The sequence below is a fragment of the Leptopilina heterotoma genome, unplaced genomic scaffold (assembly GCF_015476425.1).
Source record: "Leptopilina heterotoma isolate Lh14 unplaced genomic scaffold, ASM1547642v1 Lhet_237, whole genome shotgun sequence".
Taxonomy (NCBI): domain Eukaryota; kingdom Metazoa; phylum Arthropoda; class Insecta; order Hymenoptera; family Figitidae; genus Leptopilina; species Leptopilina heterotoma.
This window is the reverse complement of record NW_025110953.1, coordinates 1,957,628-1,976,168: the sequence shown is the minus strand read 5'-3', so window position 1 is coordinate 1,976,168 and position 18,541 is coordinate 1,957,628. Positions and strand designations below refer to the sequence as shown.

Sequence of the window (18,541 nt, the reverse complement as noted above, 5' to 3'; positions counted from 1 at the left end):
ATTATCTAAAATTTTAACTGTAATTAATTTTTGAATCAATTTTTATTAGAAAATTCTACAAGAATTCAATTATTTAAATAAAGAGATAAATAATTTATTGAATAATAATTGAATGTTTCTTAAATTTTAATTTTGATAAAAAGAATTTTATCAACGAATGTTTAAATAATTGAATTTTTTCGAAGAATTTTAATAAAATTTTCAAGAATAATTTTCATTTTTCGAGAAATTCGATTAAAATCGTACTAAAAGTAAATGAAGTTCTGCGATGAGTTTTATTATTTATGAAAATAATTTAATCCCTGTAAAAAGTTTTATTATTTATGCAAATAATTTAATTATTGCAAAGCAATTTGTAAATAATTGAATTTCTTTGAAATTTTTATTATTTATGAAAATAATTAAATGTTTGCGTTGAATTTTATTAAAAGTTTTTTTTAAATAATTGAATTATTTGAATAATTTTATTGGAAATCATTAAATTGAGGAAAATTTTTGAAATAATATAATAATTGAATTTCTGCAACAATTAGTAACTTTTTCAAAATTCAATTTTTTCCAGTACTTTAATAAAAATCCCTGACTATTCCCTGACTTTTCCCCAAATTCCGTAATTTCCCTGACCTATGGCAAACCTGAAGTTTGTCAAGAAGCAATTCAAATTTACGGGAAGAAAATTTTTTTTGATTTGCTAGAGACAAGAAAGATCCATGACATTTAAAGACTTCCATATTTCAACAGTGGCTAAACTTGCGGTGTAATATTCAAGTGCCATGACACGTCAAGAATTTTCTCTTACTTGTAATATTCCGAAAGATCAACTCTGCTGAGTAAGTGAATTAAAGCACGTTTTATGTCCCAGCAATAATTCTCTCTTTTTTTTTAAGTAATAAGAAAATGTATGTCAAATCATAAACACAATTTGTTAGATGAGTGCAACGAACGTTCGACAATTTCTTTACCAAGACACGTGTAAACGTATAAATTGCATCTTCCTCCGTATGCAAAGTAGCTCAGGAAGATCCAGCCACACTTTATTCACGGATGTAGCACGCAAAATGCTCCGTTAGTAAATCACCTCTCTCTTTCTCTCAAATGCTTTTATAACCTCTCCTAACCTCTACTCGAAAAAACATGAAAAAAAATCACAATTTTCGTTATTCTCTGCGGATGAAAAAAAGACAAATCTCTTGCAAAAAAAAAACCGTTGAAGCGGATACAACTATGGAACACTGATATTCAGGCAAAACAATGAAAAAAAAGATCTTTTTTTTTGGTTAAGTTTCACTTCTAGACGATAATCACGTTTGTTTTCCAAGTACTTTGTGAGTAATTCAATTGAATGCACTCGATAAGAATAATGCACTAGTGATAAAATAGGGTTAAAAATCTCAGGATAAATGCAGCTTTACGCACCTTGTCAAGGCATTTGAGCTCCTCGATCGGGTAGACCGTTTTCTCACAACGGGCACACGTCTTACTCATCTTGAGATTGAAATTTACAGTCTGCTTTTACACGTGTACACAGACACTTGCACTTAGATATACATCTAATCACTGTATAAGGATGCGGGTTTTGAGGGATTTTCACGAAAAACACTTGTTTTCAAGGTGCAAAAAAAACACCAAGCCACGAGACAAATACCAAAAGAAAAGCCGAAGTTACCACAAGCGCCAGCACTGGACTACACTGCCCTCTCTCAACCTCCCCCACCACCAACACACTACAAAAATAAAACTCCAACATCGTCCCGCACTCTAGCAACCACAATTCGAACTAAATTTGAATTTGGAACTTTGCTCCTCGGATATTTTCTCAATTTTACAAATTAAATAAGATCTATTTTTACACTAAATTGAAGATTATTAATCCGGATGACATAATATCCACTAAATAAGTCTATTAATATCGAGTGATTAGATTAAATCCAGTTTTATTCAGAATTTTCCATTGTGATCAGTTTGCCCCTGTTGAATGTGTTTTTATGTGTCGCGCTGTATTTTACGAAATTGTCACTTGGCGGGAAATTTAAAATTCAAAAAATGCTTTTTAAACCAACCAATGTATTTATATTTTTTTAAATCTGGTTTTAAGAATAATAAACAATTAAACAGTAATGAAAAATTTTAATTAGTTAACATAATAACAATAAGGAAATAAATTTTCCAAATTATGTTTTTTTATCGTCTTTTAAAAATTGATAAATCACGCTGAAATCTTTATCTGCAAAGCCTTTTGAAATGACGGCCAGATAAATTTGATGCGCTAAAGAGCCAAGTAAAATTGGTGTTTTACTTCTACTCGCAATATCTTGAGCTAGTCCCAAATCCTTCGCCATTAACGTTGTTCCAAATCCTCCCTATTTAGAAAAATATAAATTTGTTATTTTTTTTACTTAATTATTCTTATTTGTTTAAAAATATTTTTTTCGAATTTTTTATTTCAGTGAAATTTATTTGACTAATTTAATTAATTGACTAAATAAGTAAATAAAAAAACTAATTATAAAAGAATTAAATTGAAAAACTAAATAAAAAACTAAATAGAAACTAAATTCAAAAACCTAATAAAAAAAACTAAATAATTTACTAAAAAAACTAATTTATTTAACTAATTTTATAGTTAAATGTTTAGGTATATTTAATTTAAAGGTAAAAGTAAAGTTTGAAATGAAATTAAAATTTTAATGTGAAAATAAATAATAAAAATTGTATAATTAAGAAATTATATAGTAATTAAGAGAAAAATATTAATTGAAAGAAAAATAAATTTCTTCTTTAAATTACCTGGTAATTATTGCTACTTGGAACATTTGGAATTAGTCCTGGAACTGGATTGTAAACTTCAGAAGCCCAACATCTTCCTGAACTTGAATTAACAATTTCTGCTAATACTTTTGAATCCAATCCCAACCTGATTAAATTAATTTTATATTAATTAAATATTTATTATTATCTAAAGTAATTCCAAATTAAAAATTTGTGATTAATGAATAACAGGTTTCGGATCGAGTTTAAGGCGCAAAAAAAGTCGCTTTATTCGATTAAAGATTTAAACAAAAAAACGAAAAAGTAGTTTAGTTTATTCAGTATTCTCACAAAAATTTCAGTTTGAATTTCCCTGACAAATCACTGTTTTCTAAATTCAATTATTCAAAAATAAAATAATTTAGTTAAATACAAATATTTAAATACTTGTTATTTATTTTTGCACAGGAATTTAAAATTTTAATTTTCCACTTACAGATATTGCAGAAATTTAATTATTTCTAAAAATTAAAACTGCAATTTATGCAATATTTAATTACTTTCAAAAATTTTTAACTAAACTTCTTCACTATAAATTAATTATTTTTCAATAATTATCCGAAAGTTTTTCGAGAATTTAATTATTTAAAATTGAATATAAAAGTTTAATTTCTAACGCTTCATAATTTCTTTTTAAAGTTTTCTATTTTTTAATTTAATTTATTTTATTTTAATTAAAATTTAAACTATTTTTTTTATGTTATTAAGGTGAATTATTGAAAATATACAACCGACATTATTAAATATGATAAAATTTTAAAAAATTGTAATAAAATTCTTAAACGTTGTTTTCTAAAACAATTTTTGAATAATTTTTAAATAATAGCTAACAGATTTTTTATTATTAAAAAAGTTTCCAAATAATTGAAATATATTTAAATTTTTAAAAAAAATTTTTTGGAAATATTAAAAAAATAATATTTTTTTGAGAATTTTAAAAGTAAAAATGAAAATGAACGACTTTTCCAAAGATTTTAATGATGAATCTAATAAAGCACATTTTTCTAAATTTAATTAATTTTTTTGTAGATAATTATGTTATTTTTCAAAAATAATACAATTTTTAAACAAATTAAAAAAATATAATTACTTTTTTGGAGAATTTTAATTAAAAATTTGTAAAATAATTGTTTTTTTCAAAATTTTGACAATAATTCTAAAAATTTGTATTTTCAAGAAAATTATAATGTAATTTTTTTTGAGATATTTAAATTCTCGGAAATATGTAATTGAAAATATTGAAATTCAATTTTAGAAAATTATAATAAGCCATTTTAAGAATTACTTTGTTAATATAACTTATCGTAATTTATCCTTTTTTAAAACTATTTTTTATTTTGATTCTCAAATTTTATTTTCAAAAAGCTTAATGAAATAGGTACTCAAAATAAATAACTTATTTTCAATAAATCTTTACAAAATTTCAATTATTTGAACACTTTTGAATTATATATTTCGATTTAATTATCTTAGAAAAATGAATAAAAAATTAATTTGGAATAACTACAATTATTTTTTACAGTAAAAAGAAAAACAAATTAATTTGTATTTTGTGACAAAAAGTGATATTTTGAAGCAATTTTTGTAAAAAAAATGTAGAAAAATTCGTTTTTTTTTTTAAATAAGTCGAAAAGTCGCTTTTACTAAAAATAATCAGAAAAAAGCGTTCAAGAAGTCGAACTATCCGAAACCTGTAATAATTTACCGAAAATTAACAATTAGAAATAATTATATTAGCGACAACTAATTAATTAATTAATTACTATGTCACATTAAATTGAATAATTAAATATGAATTCAAATAACTAAATTGAATAAATATTAAAATAAATAAAATTAAAAATAATTAAATCTAATAAAATTATTAAAATTTAAACCTAATTCTTTTTCCAACTATAAAAGTTGTTTAAAAAAGAAATCTCATTACTTTTGACCAAGATTGAAAGCTTCAGCTGTGCCAATCATACTGATTGCAAGAAGCATGTTGTTGCAAAGTTTAGCAGCTTGTCCCATACCAACTTTTTCACCGCAATGAACAATTCTTGATCCCATGGCTTCGAAAATTGATTTTGCATCATCAAAATTGTTTCTCAAACCTCCAACCATAAAAGTCAAGGTACCATTTTCAGCCGCATTCACTCCTAGAAAAAAAGTAGATTTCAAAAAATGTTTTGATTTTTTAATTTTTCGATTTTTTTCTACCTCCAGAGACTGGTCCATCGATAAATCTCATATTTTTCTTTTCGGCTTCTTGAGAAACCGTCTCGGAAACAGACGGATCTATTGTACTACTGTCAATTAAAAGTGTATTCTTCTTTGCAAAACTGAAATTAGAATATAAATTAAAACCAGAATTAAAAAATGGAAAATTCAAAAAATAATAAAGAGAGAAATAATAATAATTAATTGAAATACCTCAAAATTCCCTTTTCACCGGTGTAACAGTCCAAAACATGTTTATTGGATGGTAACATTGTTATTATTATTTCCGAGGTTTGTGAAACTTCCGCAGCACTTTCTGCACTTGTTGCTCCTGATTCGCATAATTTGGTAACAGCAAATTTATTAACATCAAACACTGTTAGTTTATGACCCTGTTTAACATAAACGTTAAATGTAAAAAGAGAAATTAACCTGTTAATAATAGAAATAATTTAGAGTACTTGACTATTAATTAATAATTATATTAATTGACAATTATAAATTTAATTTTACCTTCTTTAAAATATTCTTTGCCATTCTGCTTCCCATTTGTCCCAAACCAATAAATCCAACATTTGAAAATTCTCGACTTCCTGTAAATAAAAAATAAATAGATAATTATAAAACTGCTTTCAATAAAAAAATTAATTAACTATTAAACGGTTTTTTATTATTTCAATTATATTTGTGCATTTTTAATTTGCTTGTAAATTTTTGTAAAGTCGAATAATTAATATTATAATAAAATAAAAGAAAATTCATAAAATTGTAATAAAAGAAAATTATCAAGTAGCGAGTTAAAAATGTAATAAAAATAAAATTCACCTACCTCTGGAGTGATATAAAAATCGTCTAAAACTTAAGGATAACGCCATTATTGAATATAATTTCTGCACTTTTTTGTAGCAAAAATGAAAAAAAAAAATTCCAAAATCACTAAACACTTTGAAATTCTCAACTATTTCGAATGATAAAAATGCCTATCGACCTAGAGTCAATGTAATGCTAATTAAAGCCAAGCCAATTCACTCACTCCCACGAAAGAAAAATATTTTTAAGCGTCTTCGTCTGGATGTTTCAAAGCAGACACGTTTAAGAATTACTGTCAACGCACTTTTTTTTCCAGTTTGAAGGTCCAACAAGCTTTAAATTCATCCCACTCCCTACCGAAAGTATTTCTTCACTGGGTCAGTCACTCCTGCATTTTATAAATTCAATATTGATTCTTTTACATTTTATATTCATTTAAAAAAAAAATTAATTTATTAAATTTAGTTTTTCAATTTTAATTTATTAAATTAATTTTTTCTTCAATTTTAAACTATATTAAATTATTATTTCCCACTTTTAAAACTATATTTTTATCTATATAAAAGAAACTTGAAATAATGTAAAAAAAAAAAAATGAAAATCGCGAGGGGGAAAAATGGAAAAATTTAATTATATTTATCGTACAACAATTAATGCGGCGACTATCTTTTATATTAAAAATAAAGTGAATGTTAACAACACTTGTTTTAATGATGAACTGTAGCAATAAAATGATGTCATTGATAAGAAAATAATCCTTATCACCATCTAAAGAGCTACTTACGATAACAAAAACATTTAAAATTTAAATTATAATTTATTATATTGCTCTTGTTGTGTATTATGAAGTGAGTTAAAAATACAAATTTTTTTCGCTTTGAATCAAAATAAGTAGAAAACAAAAACAAGAAAAAAATGACATAAATTTCCATTTCATTTTAATGTATATTTATTTATGAATTATATACTTTTCAAAAAAATAAATAAAATAAAGAGTCAATATTATGCAGTATTGCAAATAACAATTGTGATTATCAATATTAACAACAAAAAATTGTGAAAACATCTTTAAAAAATTGTTGTTTACCCAGGAAAAGAAAATTAAAAATATAAAAATTTAATAAAAATGAAAATGATAATAATTTATTATTCATTTTATTATATTATGAGAGGTTGATATGTGAACTCTTCTTTAATTGTAAAAGATAACATTTTGGTTTAAAAAATGTAGCAATTTTTGTAACTCTTATAATTTTCAATGTGAAACAATTTTAATTCTTATATATGGGGCATTCCACGCCAAGTCGGACACCTTTTGACTTTTGCATCTCCGATTTTTTTCAAATATTTTTTTTCTTTTAGTGCTCGTTGAAATGAGCTACCATGATTTTTTTCAAATTTTTTCATTAAGCGGTTTAAGAGATACAGGTTTTTGAAAAATCACATTTTTTACGTAAATTTTTTTCTGTAATGCTTATAATTCGGACAAAAATTGATCAATTTTGACGTTCGATATATGAAAATTTTTGTTTTTACACGTAGTTTTTGATAAAAATATTTAAAAAATTTTAAATTTTAAAAATAAAATATAATTTTTAAGAATGTATGTATCGATCGATTTTTTTCAAAATTTTTTGTAAGAAACTGGTACTAAATTAAGAATTTTTAAGCCTAGTCTGATGATGGGCAAACGATGGGATCTATTTGTTTCTGATTTTTCAATTTTTATATTTATAGCTAAAAGTATGAAAAATGAATTACAAGACGTTCAGGATATTAATTACTTTATTGTAATTTTGAGAAAGCATATTCATATGTAGAAAAACATTTAATTTCGTGACCGTTTAAATATTTTAAAGGTTTGAGATGTAGCGGATGAACGCAGCGCGTAAAATAGAAAAAGGCCAACGCACAATGAAATCTTAAGACGTGAACTTATAACAAAACAATGAGATAGAAGAGGACAGGAGCTTTGTCTGTCCTTCTCTATCGCATTCTTACGATAATTCATTCAATTTTCATACTTTTAGCTATAAATATAAAAATTGAAAAATCAGAAACAAATAGATCCCATCGTTTGCCCATCATCAGACTATGCTTAAAAATTCTTAATTTAGTACCAGTTTCTCACAAAAAATTTTGAAAAAAATCGATCGATACATACATTCTTAAAAATTAAATTTTATTTTTAAAATTTAAATTTTTTTTGGTAAATTTAAAAAAAATTTTTAAATATTTTTATCAAAAACTACGTGTAAAAACAAAAATTTTCATATATCGAACGTCAAAATTGATCAATTTTTGTCCGAGTTTAAGCATTTCAGAAAAAAATTTACGTAAAAAACGTGATTTTTCAAAAACCTGTATCTCTTAAACCGCTTGATGAAAAAATTTGAAAAAAATCATGGTAGCTCATTTCAACGAGCACTAAAAGAAAAAAAATATTTGAAAAAAATCGGAGATGCAAAAGTCAAAAGGTGTCCGACTTGGCGTGGAATGCCCCATATAGAAGTTTGTTAAAATTTTTGAAAATAATTAAAATCTTTCGAAGGAATTTAATTCAAATTTCATTGATCGTAATTGAATTCTATCAAAGAATTTTATTGGAAAATTTAAAAATAATTAAATTCTTTTGAAACATTTATTTATGAAAATAAATGGATTCTTGTCTAGAATTTTATCACAAGTTTTGAAATAAATTGAATTCATTCTAAGAATTTAATTACAATTTTTATAAATAATTGAATTCTTTCGAAAAATTTGATTAAAACTATAATTATATTGAAAATAATTCAATTTCTGAGAATAATTTTATTATTTATGTAAATAATTGAATTCTTATACAAGAATTTTATTAAAACTTTTGAAAATAATTGAATTTTTTCGAGCTATTTTGTTACAATTTTTAAAAATAATTGAATGCCTTGAAGAAATTTTATTAAAATTTTTGATGATAATTGAATTGTTTCAAAGAATTTTATTAAAGTTTTTAAAAATAATTAAATCCTTTAAGGAAATTTTATTAAAATTGTATTAAAAACAATTGAATTTATGCGAAGAATTTTATTTTTTATGTAAATAATTGAAATTCTTGCAGAATTTTATTATTTATGTATGTAAACAATTGAATTCTTATACAGAATTTTATTAAAATTTTTGAAGATAATAGAATCGTGTCGAAGAATTTTATTAAAGTTTTCAAAAATAATTGAATTCTTTAGCGAAATTTGATTAAAATTGTATTAAAAATATTTGAATTTCTGCGAAGAATTTTATTGTTTGGGTAAATAATTGAATTTCTGAGATGAATTTTTATATTTATGTAAATAATTGAACTGTTGCGAAGAATTTTATTAAAATTTTAGACAATAATGAATAATAATAATAAATTTGTTATTTAGTTAATAAGTGAATTTTTTATTAAATCTGTAATTATTCAAAAATTGAAGTAGATAATTGAAAATAAAATTTTGTAATTTGTATAATAATATTAATAAATCAAAAACCGATTTTCACGCGTAACATTTGCTAGTTAATGTTATAAATTTATAACACTAAAAATAATTTTATTTAGTTATTTACAATTTTTTTAATAAAGAAATAGCAACCGAAAAATTAACACCTTTTTCCCTAACTTGTGTATTTTTCATTTATTTTTAAAAAGTAGTAATGTGAATATCAATTTATACTTTTATAGTAAAAAACACCTCAAGAAGAAAATAAAAAAAATTTAATCAATTATCCATTTTTTCAACGTCATAACTCTATTTATTTAGAAGAAATTATTAATTAACGATGTAAAGTAACAAATTAATGTCAGACAAAAGATGTCTTATCTTTATTACAATCTTTAAAAGACTAAAAAAAAATTTTTTTTTCTCATTAATTAAAGTGTCATCTTTGGTATTTTTATTGTCCAAAGAATTTTTATCAATTTCATAATCAAACAGACAACAATTTTAGTATAAGTTCTATAGTTATACTACTTTACTTTATCAACCCTTGATATTTACTTTCATGACTTATACACCCCATTTAATGCATGCAAACGAAATAAAAATATATACAAAGTTTCATTTCGCGATAGAATTTCTTTAGTCGAGCTTCAACGCTCGCCGAATAAATTTATTTGAAAAAAAAAATTTGTATAAAAGTGGTAGTTTTTTTTTGCATAAATGTAACCAACATAAAAACAATAATATTAATATTTATAATGATAGTAAAGAAATTGTAATAATAAAAATAAAAAATAATAATAATAGTGATAATTAAAATAACTATAATTATACTACTAATAATTAAAAAAAATAATAATAAAAATACTAATAATAAAAAGAGGTGTAAAACAAAAGTGTAACACCAAGAAATAAAGAAATAATTCTAATAACTAATAATAGTACTAATAATTACTAATCAATTAAAATATAAAAAAATTGAAATGAATGAATAAAAAATTCTGCGAAATGATTATTCCATTGATTTTACAATTTTTCATTTTATCAACAATGGCAGATCACAAGAAGTATTTTATTAAAACATACGAGGAACCTTGGCTATCGTTGGATAATTATGAAAAAATTATTAAATTATCATTTCCCTACGCTCAATGTTGTAATATTTTTATTGATGGTAAGTAAAAGAATGGTCAAATTTTCTAATAAAGAGAAATTGAAAAAAGAATAAAATATTATTGTAAAGTAAATTTCACAGAAAAAAATTAGTGGAATTTGTTTTAAAAATTTACAGGTACATCGTATGGAATTAATGAATTATTTAATTATTTTATTGAAATTTATCCGTATGGTTATCTCGTAAGAAGAAGAATTTATGATTGTGACGGTTATTTTTTATTAGTATCGAATGAGTCGCGAATTGTTTATGCAATGCAAAGGTAAAATAAAATTCTTACTTCCACAATTTCTGTTGTACTTAATTTTTCTTCTTTTTTTATTTTTTTTTTTATTTAGTTTATTAACGGGACGTTTCATTTTTTTTTATTCATTTTTTTATTTTTTACTTTGTTTTTCTATTTTATTTTATTTTGTTTCTTTATTTTATTTTTTATTTGTTTCTTTATTCTATCTTTTATTTTGTTCTTTTATTTCATTTATTAATTTATTTTAACATTAAAAGAAATGATTTTTTGTTTTATTTTAAGGGTACCATCACAAATATCGACAACGGAAATTCTCATTATTGTTGATAATCAAATAGAAAATGATTCGAAAATATTCAACGTCTCATTGTATCAAAATTCAAATGTTAATTTAATTTCTCATTCAGGCTCTTGGACATTATCGGAAAATTTTCTCAAGCCTCGAAAATTTCGCAAAATTAAAAAGTGTGTAGCCAATAACACGGATTACTTGTTCGTTTTTAAAGAAAACTATTTTTTTTTTTTACTAATATACTATTTTTAAAAAGATATTTTTAAGTATTAAATTAAAAAAAATATATATATGCAACAGGTACGATGAACTGGTACACAAGAAAGGGGTAGTAAATTTAGAGGGTCGACTTCTTCAAGCAGCTGCTTATTACAATCCTCCCCTTTGTTATTTAAACACAACAATTAATGAGACAATAAACGGTGTTGAGGCTGAAATTTTTTTAGCTGACAATGGTAATGCATTGAATGAATAAAAATTTAATTCATAACAATTAACAATTAAAAATAAAGAAAATAATAATTATTATACTAATTATAATGATAAGAAAAATAATAAAGAACAGGTCTCGGATCGACTTTAAGGCGCAAAAAAGACGCTTTAGTCGATTAAAGATTTACAAAAAGTCATTTAGTTTATTCAGTATTGTCACAATATTTTTTAGTTTTAATTTCCCTGAAGTTTCACTAATTTGTGTAATCTATTATTTAAAAATGGAATAATTCAGTTAAATAAAAATATTTAAATACTTGTTATTTATTTTTGCAACAGAAACTGAAAATTAAAAATTTAAATTTAATTGTTTATAAAAATTAAAACTGGAATTACAATCACAAAATTTTAACTAAACTTCTTCTCTAAATCAATTATTTTTAATAATTTTCCGAAAGTTATTCGAGAATTCAATTACTTGAAATTAAATACAAAATTTAAATTTTTTACAATAATTGTAACTGTTTTGTAAATAATTATGTTATTTAAAAAAATAATTGAATTTTTTAAAAGAGAATTTTTGAACAACTTAAAAATCTAATCAATTTTTTGAAGAATTTTAATTTATAATTTGGAAAATAATTGTTTTCTTTAAAATTTTTCTCGAGATATTTGAATTCCCGGAAAAATGCAATTAAAAATATTATAAATAATTCAATTTTCAAAAATTGTAATAAAAAAATTCTAAAAATTACTCTTTTAAAATAATTTTTTAATAAACTTTTTTTGAAACTATTTTTTATTTTGATATTTCATTAAAATTTTCCAAAATTTGATTTTTAAATATTGTAATGAAATGCTCAAAATAAATAAATTATTTTCAATAAAACTTTACAAAATTTCAATTATTTAGAAACTTTTGAATTATATAGTTTTTCGAAAATTTAATTAAAAAAATTATTCAAGAATAATTTTTGAAAGATTTGTCTAGAGGTATTTTTCACACTATAAACATCGAAATAAGTTACATTTTATACCAAAAAAGAGGTATTTTATTGCAATATTTGAAAGAAAAGTCGAGAAACTTGTATTTATTTAAAAATAAGTAAAAAAAATCGTTTTTTCTAAAAATGGTCGAAAAAAGTCCAAAAAGTCGAACTATCCGAGACCTGTAAAAAAAATAATAATAAGTAATAATTAATAAATAATAATAATAAGTAATATTAATATTAATAATAATAATAATAATAATTTAATTCTCAAAGCACTTATTAAAAAGAATGTAAAAAAAATTGCAGATTTTGAAGTCGATGGCGTGGAAATGAGAATATTTGAGCTTATTGCAAAAAGATTAAATTTTCGCTGGTCCATTAGGAAACCCTCGGGAAGTTATAGATACGGAAGAAAAATAAATGACACAACTTGGAATGGCGGTATGATAGGGCAAATATTCAGAAAAGAGGTAAAATTTAAAATTTAATTGTTTTTTCTCTCTTTTTTTGTCTTCAGCAATTATTGAATTTGAATATTCTGTTACTAAATGAATTTTAATTTAATTTTTATATTAATTCAATTTTAAATTTATTTTAATTACAATTTAATTTTCATTCAATTTTAATATAATTTTAGTTTTAATTTAATTTCAATTCTAATTCAATTTTGATTTCTATTCAATTTTCATATAACTTTAAAAATTAATTAAAATTTTTTTATTGAATAAAAAAAATAAAAATGAAATTTAATTTCAATTCAATTCTAATTCAATTTCGATTTCTATTCAATTTTCATATAATTTTAAACATTAATTTAATTTACTTCAATTTCTCCTTTATTTAATTTGAATTTGAATTAATTTTAAATTGACATTTAAATTAAAATTTTTAATTTAAATTAATTTTTCTTTCATTTAATGAAACACAGTAATAATTTTAAATAAATAAAATTAGATTGATATAGCATTTAGTGGAATATGGCTAAAACATGATCATTATTCATTTGCAAATTTATCTGAGCCCTGGTACGAACTTGCGGTCGATTTTCTGGTTCCTCGACCAAAACCGTACAGCAGTTTCTGGGCAATTATTCGACCATTCACTGCTGAAGTTTGGACACTAATAATTATAATCGTTATAATTCAAACTACAAGCACAATCATTAAAGCTCAAATGGATCCAAACGTTCCACGTTGTAAGTTTATATTATATAGATCGTGAATATAAAGGACAAATCAATAGAAAATTAAATCTATAAAAAAAAGAAAAAGAAATCAAAATTCTAACGAAAAGTGTAAAAATAATCTTTACGAATTCCTTTTTTTCTTTTAGATTACAGAAATTTTATCGTAACAGTAACTGAAGTTATGGGAAATTTAGTAGGTACTGGAATATCGGAAACTGTTCCCGAATTGAGATTGCAAATGTTCATTTGTCAATTTATCGGATTTTTACTTGTCACTGCTTACAGTACAATTCTTGCCGCCAGTTTATCGAATCCCGAATATGAAAAAAGGTAACAAATTAAAAAATTCTATTTTTATGCTCTTCAAAATTTTTTTTATAATATTTTTCATACCTTTATTTTTTTGTTCATTTTTTAAATATTTTAATTTTTTTATCCATTTTTTAAATATTTTAATTTTTTTTTATATTTACAGTTTTATATTTTATTTTATTCACAGTTCTATAGTATTTTTTTAATTAATCAACTCTGATGTCTTAACGTTGGTCAAGTTCGCAACGTTTATAATCAACGATCAAGAAGTAAAAATATTTTTCTATTTCAATTTTTTCTATACTTTCATTTAAAAATGTTTTAATTTCTTCACCAATAATTTAAAAGAGAAAAATTTGTAAACAAAATATTTTATTATTTTTATAAAGAAAAATAATTTTTTTCTTCAATCGTTGATTATAAACTTTGTTCGTTTCACCGACGAAAAGTTTTATTAAATAATAAAAAAAATATTATATTTTAGAATTGATACTGCTAAACAATTTGTGGAGGCAAATCTCACGTGGGGAAGAGAAGGACCAACGCCAATTTTTAGTGACTTTTTTGATTTAAACGTAAGTTTCTATTTTAGTGAATTGTAAATAAATAAATTAAAGAAAATATATTAATTGCAGAAAGTACGAAATTAATAGCAAATAAAATATTAAATAATTAGTTACAGTTTAGTTAATAAAAAATAATTAATAAATTTAACGAATTTGGTTAACAATATATTGGATAATTTGGGAAAAATATAATAATAATAATAATAATAAAAATAACAATAATAATATGTTATTTTGAAGAAAAAATAGAAAAACTATTAATAAATATTTATAAACAATAAATAAATTTTAGGACACATATTTTTCACAATTTCCAAGTAGATTTGAACACGAAGAGGGAAGTGCTGTTAGACACAAAAAAATTCTTGAAGGTAATTATGCCATTCTTGGAAGATTTGTAGGATCACTTTTCTTCCCCGAGAATAACGTCACAAATACCGATTTAAAGGCGAGTAATTATTCTTTTTTCTATTAAAAAACAAAAATTTAATAAAATTCTTAAAGAAATAAAATTTTGAAAAAATGTCATATTTACTTTAGAATTACAGACTAATGAAGGAAAATGCTGGTAGATTTTATTCTTCTTTTGCCGTACAACCGTGGCTTCTGGAACCAGTTAATATGGTAATTTAGACTTAGACTGTAAAATGTAAAAACAAATTTTTTTCTCTCCTTATTCTACATACATTTCCTGCTTAACTGTTTCTTTAACTTTGCTGTTTATAATATGAATCAATTTTGTTTATTAAAGAAGCAAATTTATGTCTTTTTCTTCCAACTATAATTATTATAGTTTGATAATTTTACTATTATTTTTATAATAATTTTATTATTATTTTCTTTATTTATTTTATTAGGTATTATTTGTTATTTTTATTTTTCTAACTATCAATTATTTTTTTCTAACAATATTTTTTTAACAAATTTTTTAAAAAATTTTTTGTCGATCAAAAATGTTGTGTTTACACCCAGAAAAAAGATATATTTGACTCCGAGTCAGCTATAGACTTTTTATTTGTTTTAAATAAATTTTATTTGGATTAAATAAAATTTTATTTGGTTCAAATAAAAATTTTATTTAAGTCTAATAAAATTTTTATTTCAAACAAATAAATAACTTAGTTGTCTCTCTGAGACAAATATACTTTTATTTGACTGAAATAAATTGTGGTTTAAATAAAATTTTTCTCTTGGTGTAAAAAAATTAATAATAATTAATAATATTAATTTTATTATTATTAATTTTATTTATTCTTTCAATAAAAAATTGTTTTCTATTAAAAAAATAGGTCATGCTATGGTTAAGAGAAGGTGGCATCACTCTTTATCATTTAAAAGATGTAATTCGTCGACGAGCGGTTCACAGTCTGCGTGAAGTTTTAGTGGAATACGATTACGTTGATGAAGGAGTGGCCATAATTTTAAATCTAACACCCCTTGGAGGAGCATTTTCACTTTTAATTGTTGGCTTTTGCCTGTCAACTTTTGTTTTTTACTTGGAATTACGTTCGGTGCGCGGGACAAAATCAGTTTTCTCTGTTCTTCGAGTTATTCATGAAAAAAAATCTCGTGAAGAGAACGAAATTTGAAAGAAGAAATAAAATTATACACATTTTACAGTCGAATAAATAAAATAAAATAAAAATTAAACACAACATTTAATTGAAACAAAAAGTCTTTTTCTATTGTCAATTAAATTAATTATTATTTTTATTATCAACAAATTAACTCTGACACTGAAAAAAAATTTCTTTGATTTAAATAAACAATTACTTGGCTTCAACTAATATTTAAATGTTACCAAATAAATATTTATTTGTATGGAATAATTTTTATTTAAGTCAATTAAATGACAGTTTTTCTATGGATATCAAATTGAAACAAAAAATGAAACAAAAATGATGGTATTCAGTAAATAAATAAATTATACAATAGTTTTTAAATACATAAATCTGAAACTATTGGTTCAAATACAATTTATTTGATTTAAATAAAAATTATTAGAATTATTTATCATTATTATTAAAAACTTCACTTTTATTATGTGCATAGCTAATTATTATTATTGTTTATGATTTTCAAAAATTTTCGTAAAATTCTTCGCAAGAATTCAATTATTTTCAACACAATTTTAATTAAATTTCAAGAAAGGATTCAATTATTTTTTTAAATAGTAAAATTCTTTGCAGGAATTCAATTATTTTTTAAAAATTTTTTATAAAATTTTTCAAAAGAATTAAATTATTTTCTAAAATTTTAATAAATTCTTTGAAACAATTTTCTTAGGTATTTTTTATAAATGGTAAAATTTTTTGCAGGAATTCAATTATTTCCAATTTTAATAAATGCTCAAGAAAGAATTAAATCATTTTTTTAAATTCTTGATAAAATTTTTCAAAAGAATTAAATTATTTTCTAAAATTTAAACAAATTCTTCGAAACAATTCACTTATTTTTATAAATGGTAAAATTCTTTGCAGGAATTCAATTATTTTCATTAAAATTTTAATAAAATTTCAAGGAAGAATTAAATTATTTTTCAAATTTTTGATAAAATTTTTGAAAAAAAATTTAATTAATTTTAATTTTATTATAATTATTATTAACATTAAAAATTTTAATTCAACGAAAAACGTGAATTTTAAGTAATTTATGATAGAAGTGGTTCTCTTCTCGACTAAAAATCTACAATGATAGTTCAAGAATTCTTTGTTAGATCGAGCTATCAGTTCAAATTGAAAGTACGATATTTATATAAACTATCAAACTTTCTTATAGTCATTGATTTCATTAATTTAAAAAAACCCCCGGATATTATTAACAAATAACGATAATTATCACTAATTTATTTATCTCATCATTATTGAAAATTCAAATATACTTTTTTCATTAATGAATAAATTAGTTTATCAAAATAAGATAAGTTTAAAAGAGAAAGAAAAAAAATTATCTTAATTAGCAATCGTTAATAATGTTAATTTAGAGAAATTGTTTAATATTTTATATTGTTTGATATACTTGTTCAAATTTATACAAAATTTTTCATAAAAGTAAACAAGTGATAATGCAAAAAGATAAAGTTGTATTATAAATTTTATAATTTTAATAGTAGGAGTAATAATAATCAGTAATAATAGTTTAATAGTTGTAATTACTATTATTAAGATTACAGTTACAGAATAAATCAAATAAAACTTGTATATTTATTAGTTTTTTTTCAAATTTAAATTTATTCAATATAATTGAATTGAAAATAAACTGTTGTTAAAAATCAAAAAATTCGAAATTGTCAACTTTACTATAAAGTAAAAAAAAATGTTTGCTTGCAAATAATACCTTTTTTTTTCTTGGTACATTTTCGCATATTTTTGCCCTATATGTCCCGGTTGAGTGACAATTTCTCAAAAAGGATGCACCCTGGTTCGTTATACGAAATCGACAACGTGTTTTTTGCAATACGATCGAAAACATTTGGCGAGGTCGATTTTTAGGCTGTGGTAGGAATTTTTGTTGGCTTGCGTGAGTTTCTACCGGCAATCTTATTCGATTCAAGTTGCTTACAAGTTTGCGTGCGAAGAATCATTTTATACCTTTACATATATATATACCTCCGCACTTTTTTTTTCTTCAAACATATGTATGCATCTACGTAGTTTTTGATGCTTCTCATTCGTGTTTATAAATGTATACCTATTTAAAACGAAAAATTTTTTCTTGCTAGGTAGATGTATTGTACTTACACAAATAAAAACGTCCTGTATCCACTGTCCTTCGAATATTCCTCCACCGTTTATCTTTCATATGTCGATTTTTCATATTTCTCCAAAATAATAATGCCAAAATCCATGGACCTAAAAAAAAGATCTTATTTAATTTTTTCTATCAACAATTGCTTTTTTTATTTATGATAAAATGGAGAGTTGGAAAAAGGAAATACAGAATCAGGGTTGCCATACGCTTTTGCTCTTTTCAAATTCCTTGACTTTTCCATGTTTTCCAGGTCAAAAAACGGAATTTTTCCAGGTTTTTGAATTTTATTTAAATAAATTTAATTTGTTATTTAAA

General features: G+C 22.5%; 3 protein-coding genes across 3 annotated transcripts in view; 1 reads left to right on the top strand and 2 right to left on the bottom strand.

The window, feature by feature from the left end:
• Positions 1–1,702, bottom strand: part of LOC122502755 (LIM and SH3 domain protein F42H10.3) — a 36,401-nt gene extending 34,699 nt beyond the window's left edge. The window contains exon 1 of the mRNA XM_043612949.1: positions 1,417–1,702. Coding sequence (XP_043468884.1) covers positions 1,417–1,485 — 69 coding nt within the window. The 5' untranslated portion in view covers positions 1,486–1,702. The remainder of the gene's footprint in view (positions 1–1,416) is intronic.
• A 405-nt stretch (positions 1,703–2,107) lies between these two features.
• On the bottom strand, positions 2,108–6,572 carry LOC122502756 (3-hydroxyisobutyrate dehydrogenase, mitochondrial). The gene is made up of 8 exons (XM_043612950.1): positions 6,466–6,572; positions 5,840–6,208; positions 5,524–5,603; positions 5,224–5,402; positions 5,011–5,132; positions 4,736–4,949; positions 2,788–2,914; positions 2,108–2,360 (listed from the first exon to the last, which is right to left on the bottom strand). Exons 2-8 carry the CDS (start codon positions 5,883–5,885, stop codon positions 2,172–2,174), a joined length of 957 nt encoding a protein of 318 aa, XP_043468885.1. The 5' UTR covers positions 5,886–6,208; positions 6,466–6,572; the 3' UTR covers positions 2,108–2,171.
• Positions 6,573–10,571: 3,999 nt separating this feature from the next.
• Positions 10,572–16,088, top strand: LOC122502754. Its single transcript, XM_043612948.1, has 10 exons — positions 10,572–10,711; positions 10,979–11,161; positions 11,289–11,443; positions 12,719–12,882; positions 13,367–13,607; positions 13,745–13,928; positions 14,395–14,485; positions 14,769–14,924; positions 15,017–15,100; positions 15,766–16,088. The coding sequence occupies exons 1-10, from the start codon at positions 10,704–10,706 to the stop codon at positions 16,063–16,065; spliced, it is 1,566 nt and encodes a 521-aa protein (XP_043468883.1). The 5' UTR covers positions 10,572–10,703; the 3' UTR covers positions 16,066–16,088.
• Positions 16,089–18,541: the final 2,453 nt, after the last annotated feature.

Bases quoted from the DNA above. Each gene is read 5' to 3' on its own strand.
- LOC122502756 (XM_043612950.1), bottom strand. From the start codon at position 5,885: ATGGCGTTATCCTTAAGTTTTAGACGATTTTTATATCACTCCAGAG. The intron at 5,604-5,839 runs GTAGGTGAATTT...TTTTATTTACAG, and splicing joins ATTTTTATATCACTCCAGAG to GAAGTCGAGAATTTTCAAAT. The intron at 5,133-5,223 runs GTATTTCAATTA...TTCTAATTTCAG, and splicing joins GGTGAAAAGGGAATTTTGAG to TTTTGCAAAGAAGAATACAC.
- LOC122502754 (XM_043612948.1), top strand. The intron at 11,162-11,288 runs GTGTGTAGCCAA...TATATGCAACAG, and splicing joins AAATTTCGCAAAATTAAAAA to GTACGATGAACTGGTACACA. The intron at 13,929-14,394 runs GTAACAAATTAA...ATTATATTTTAG, and splicing joins AATCCCGAATATGAAAAAAG to AATTGATACTGCTAAACAAT.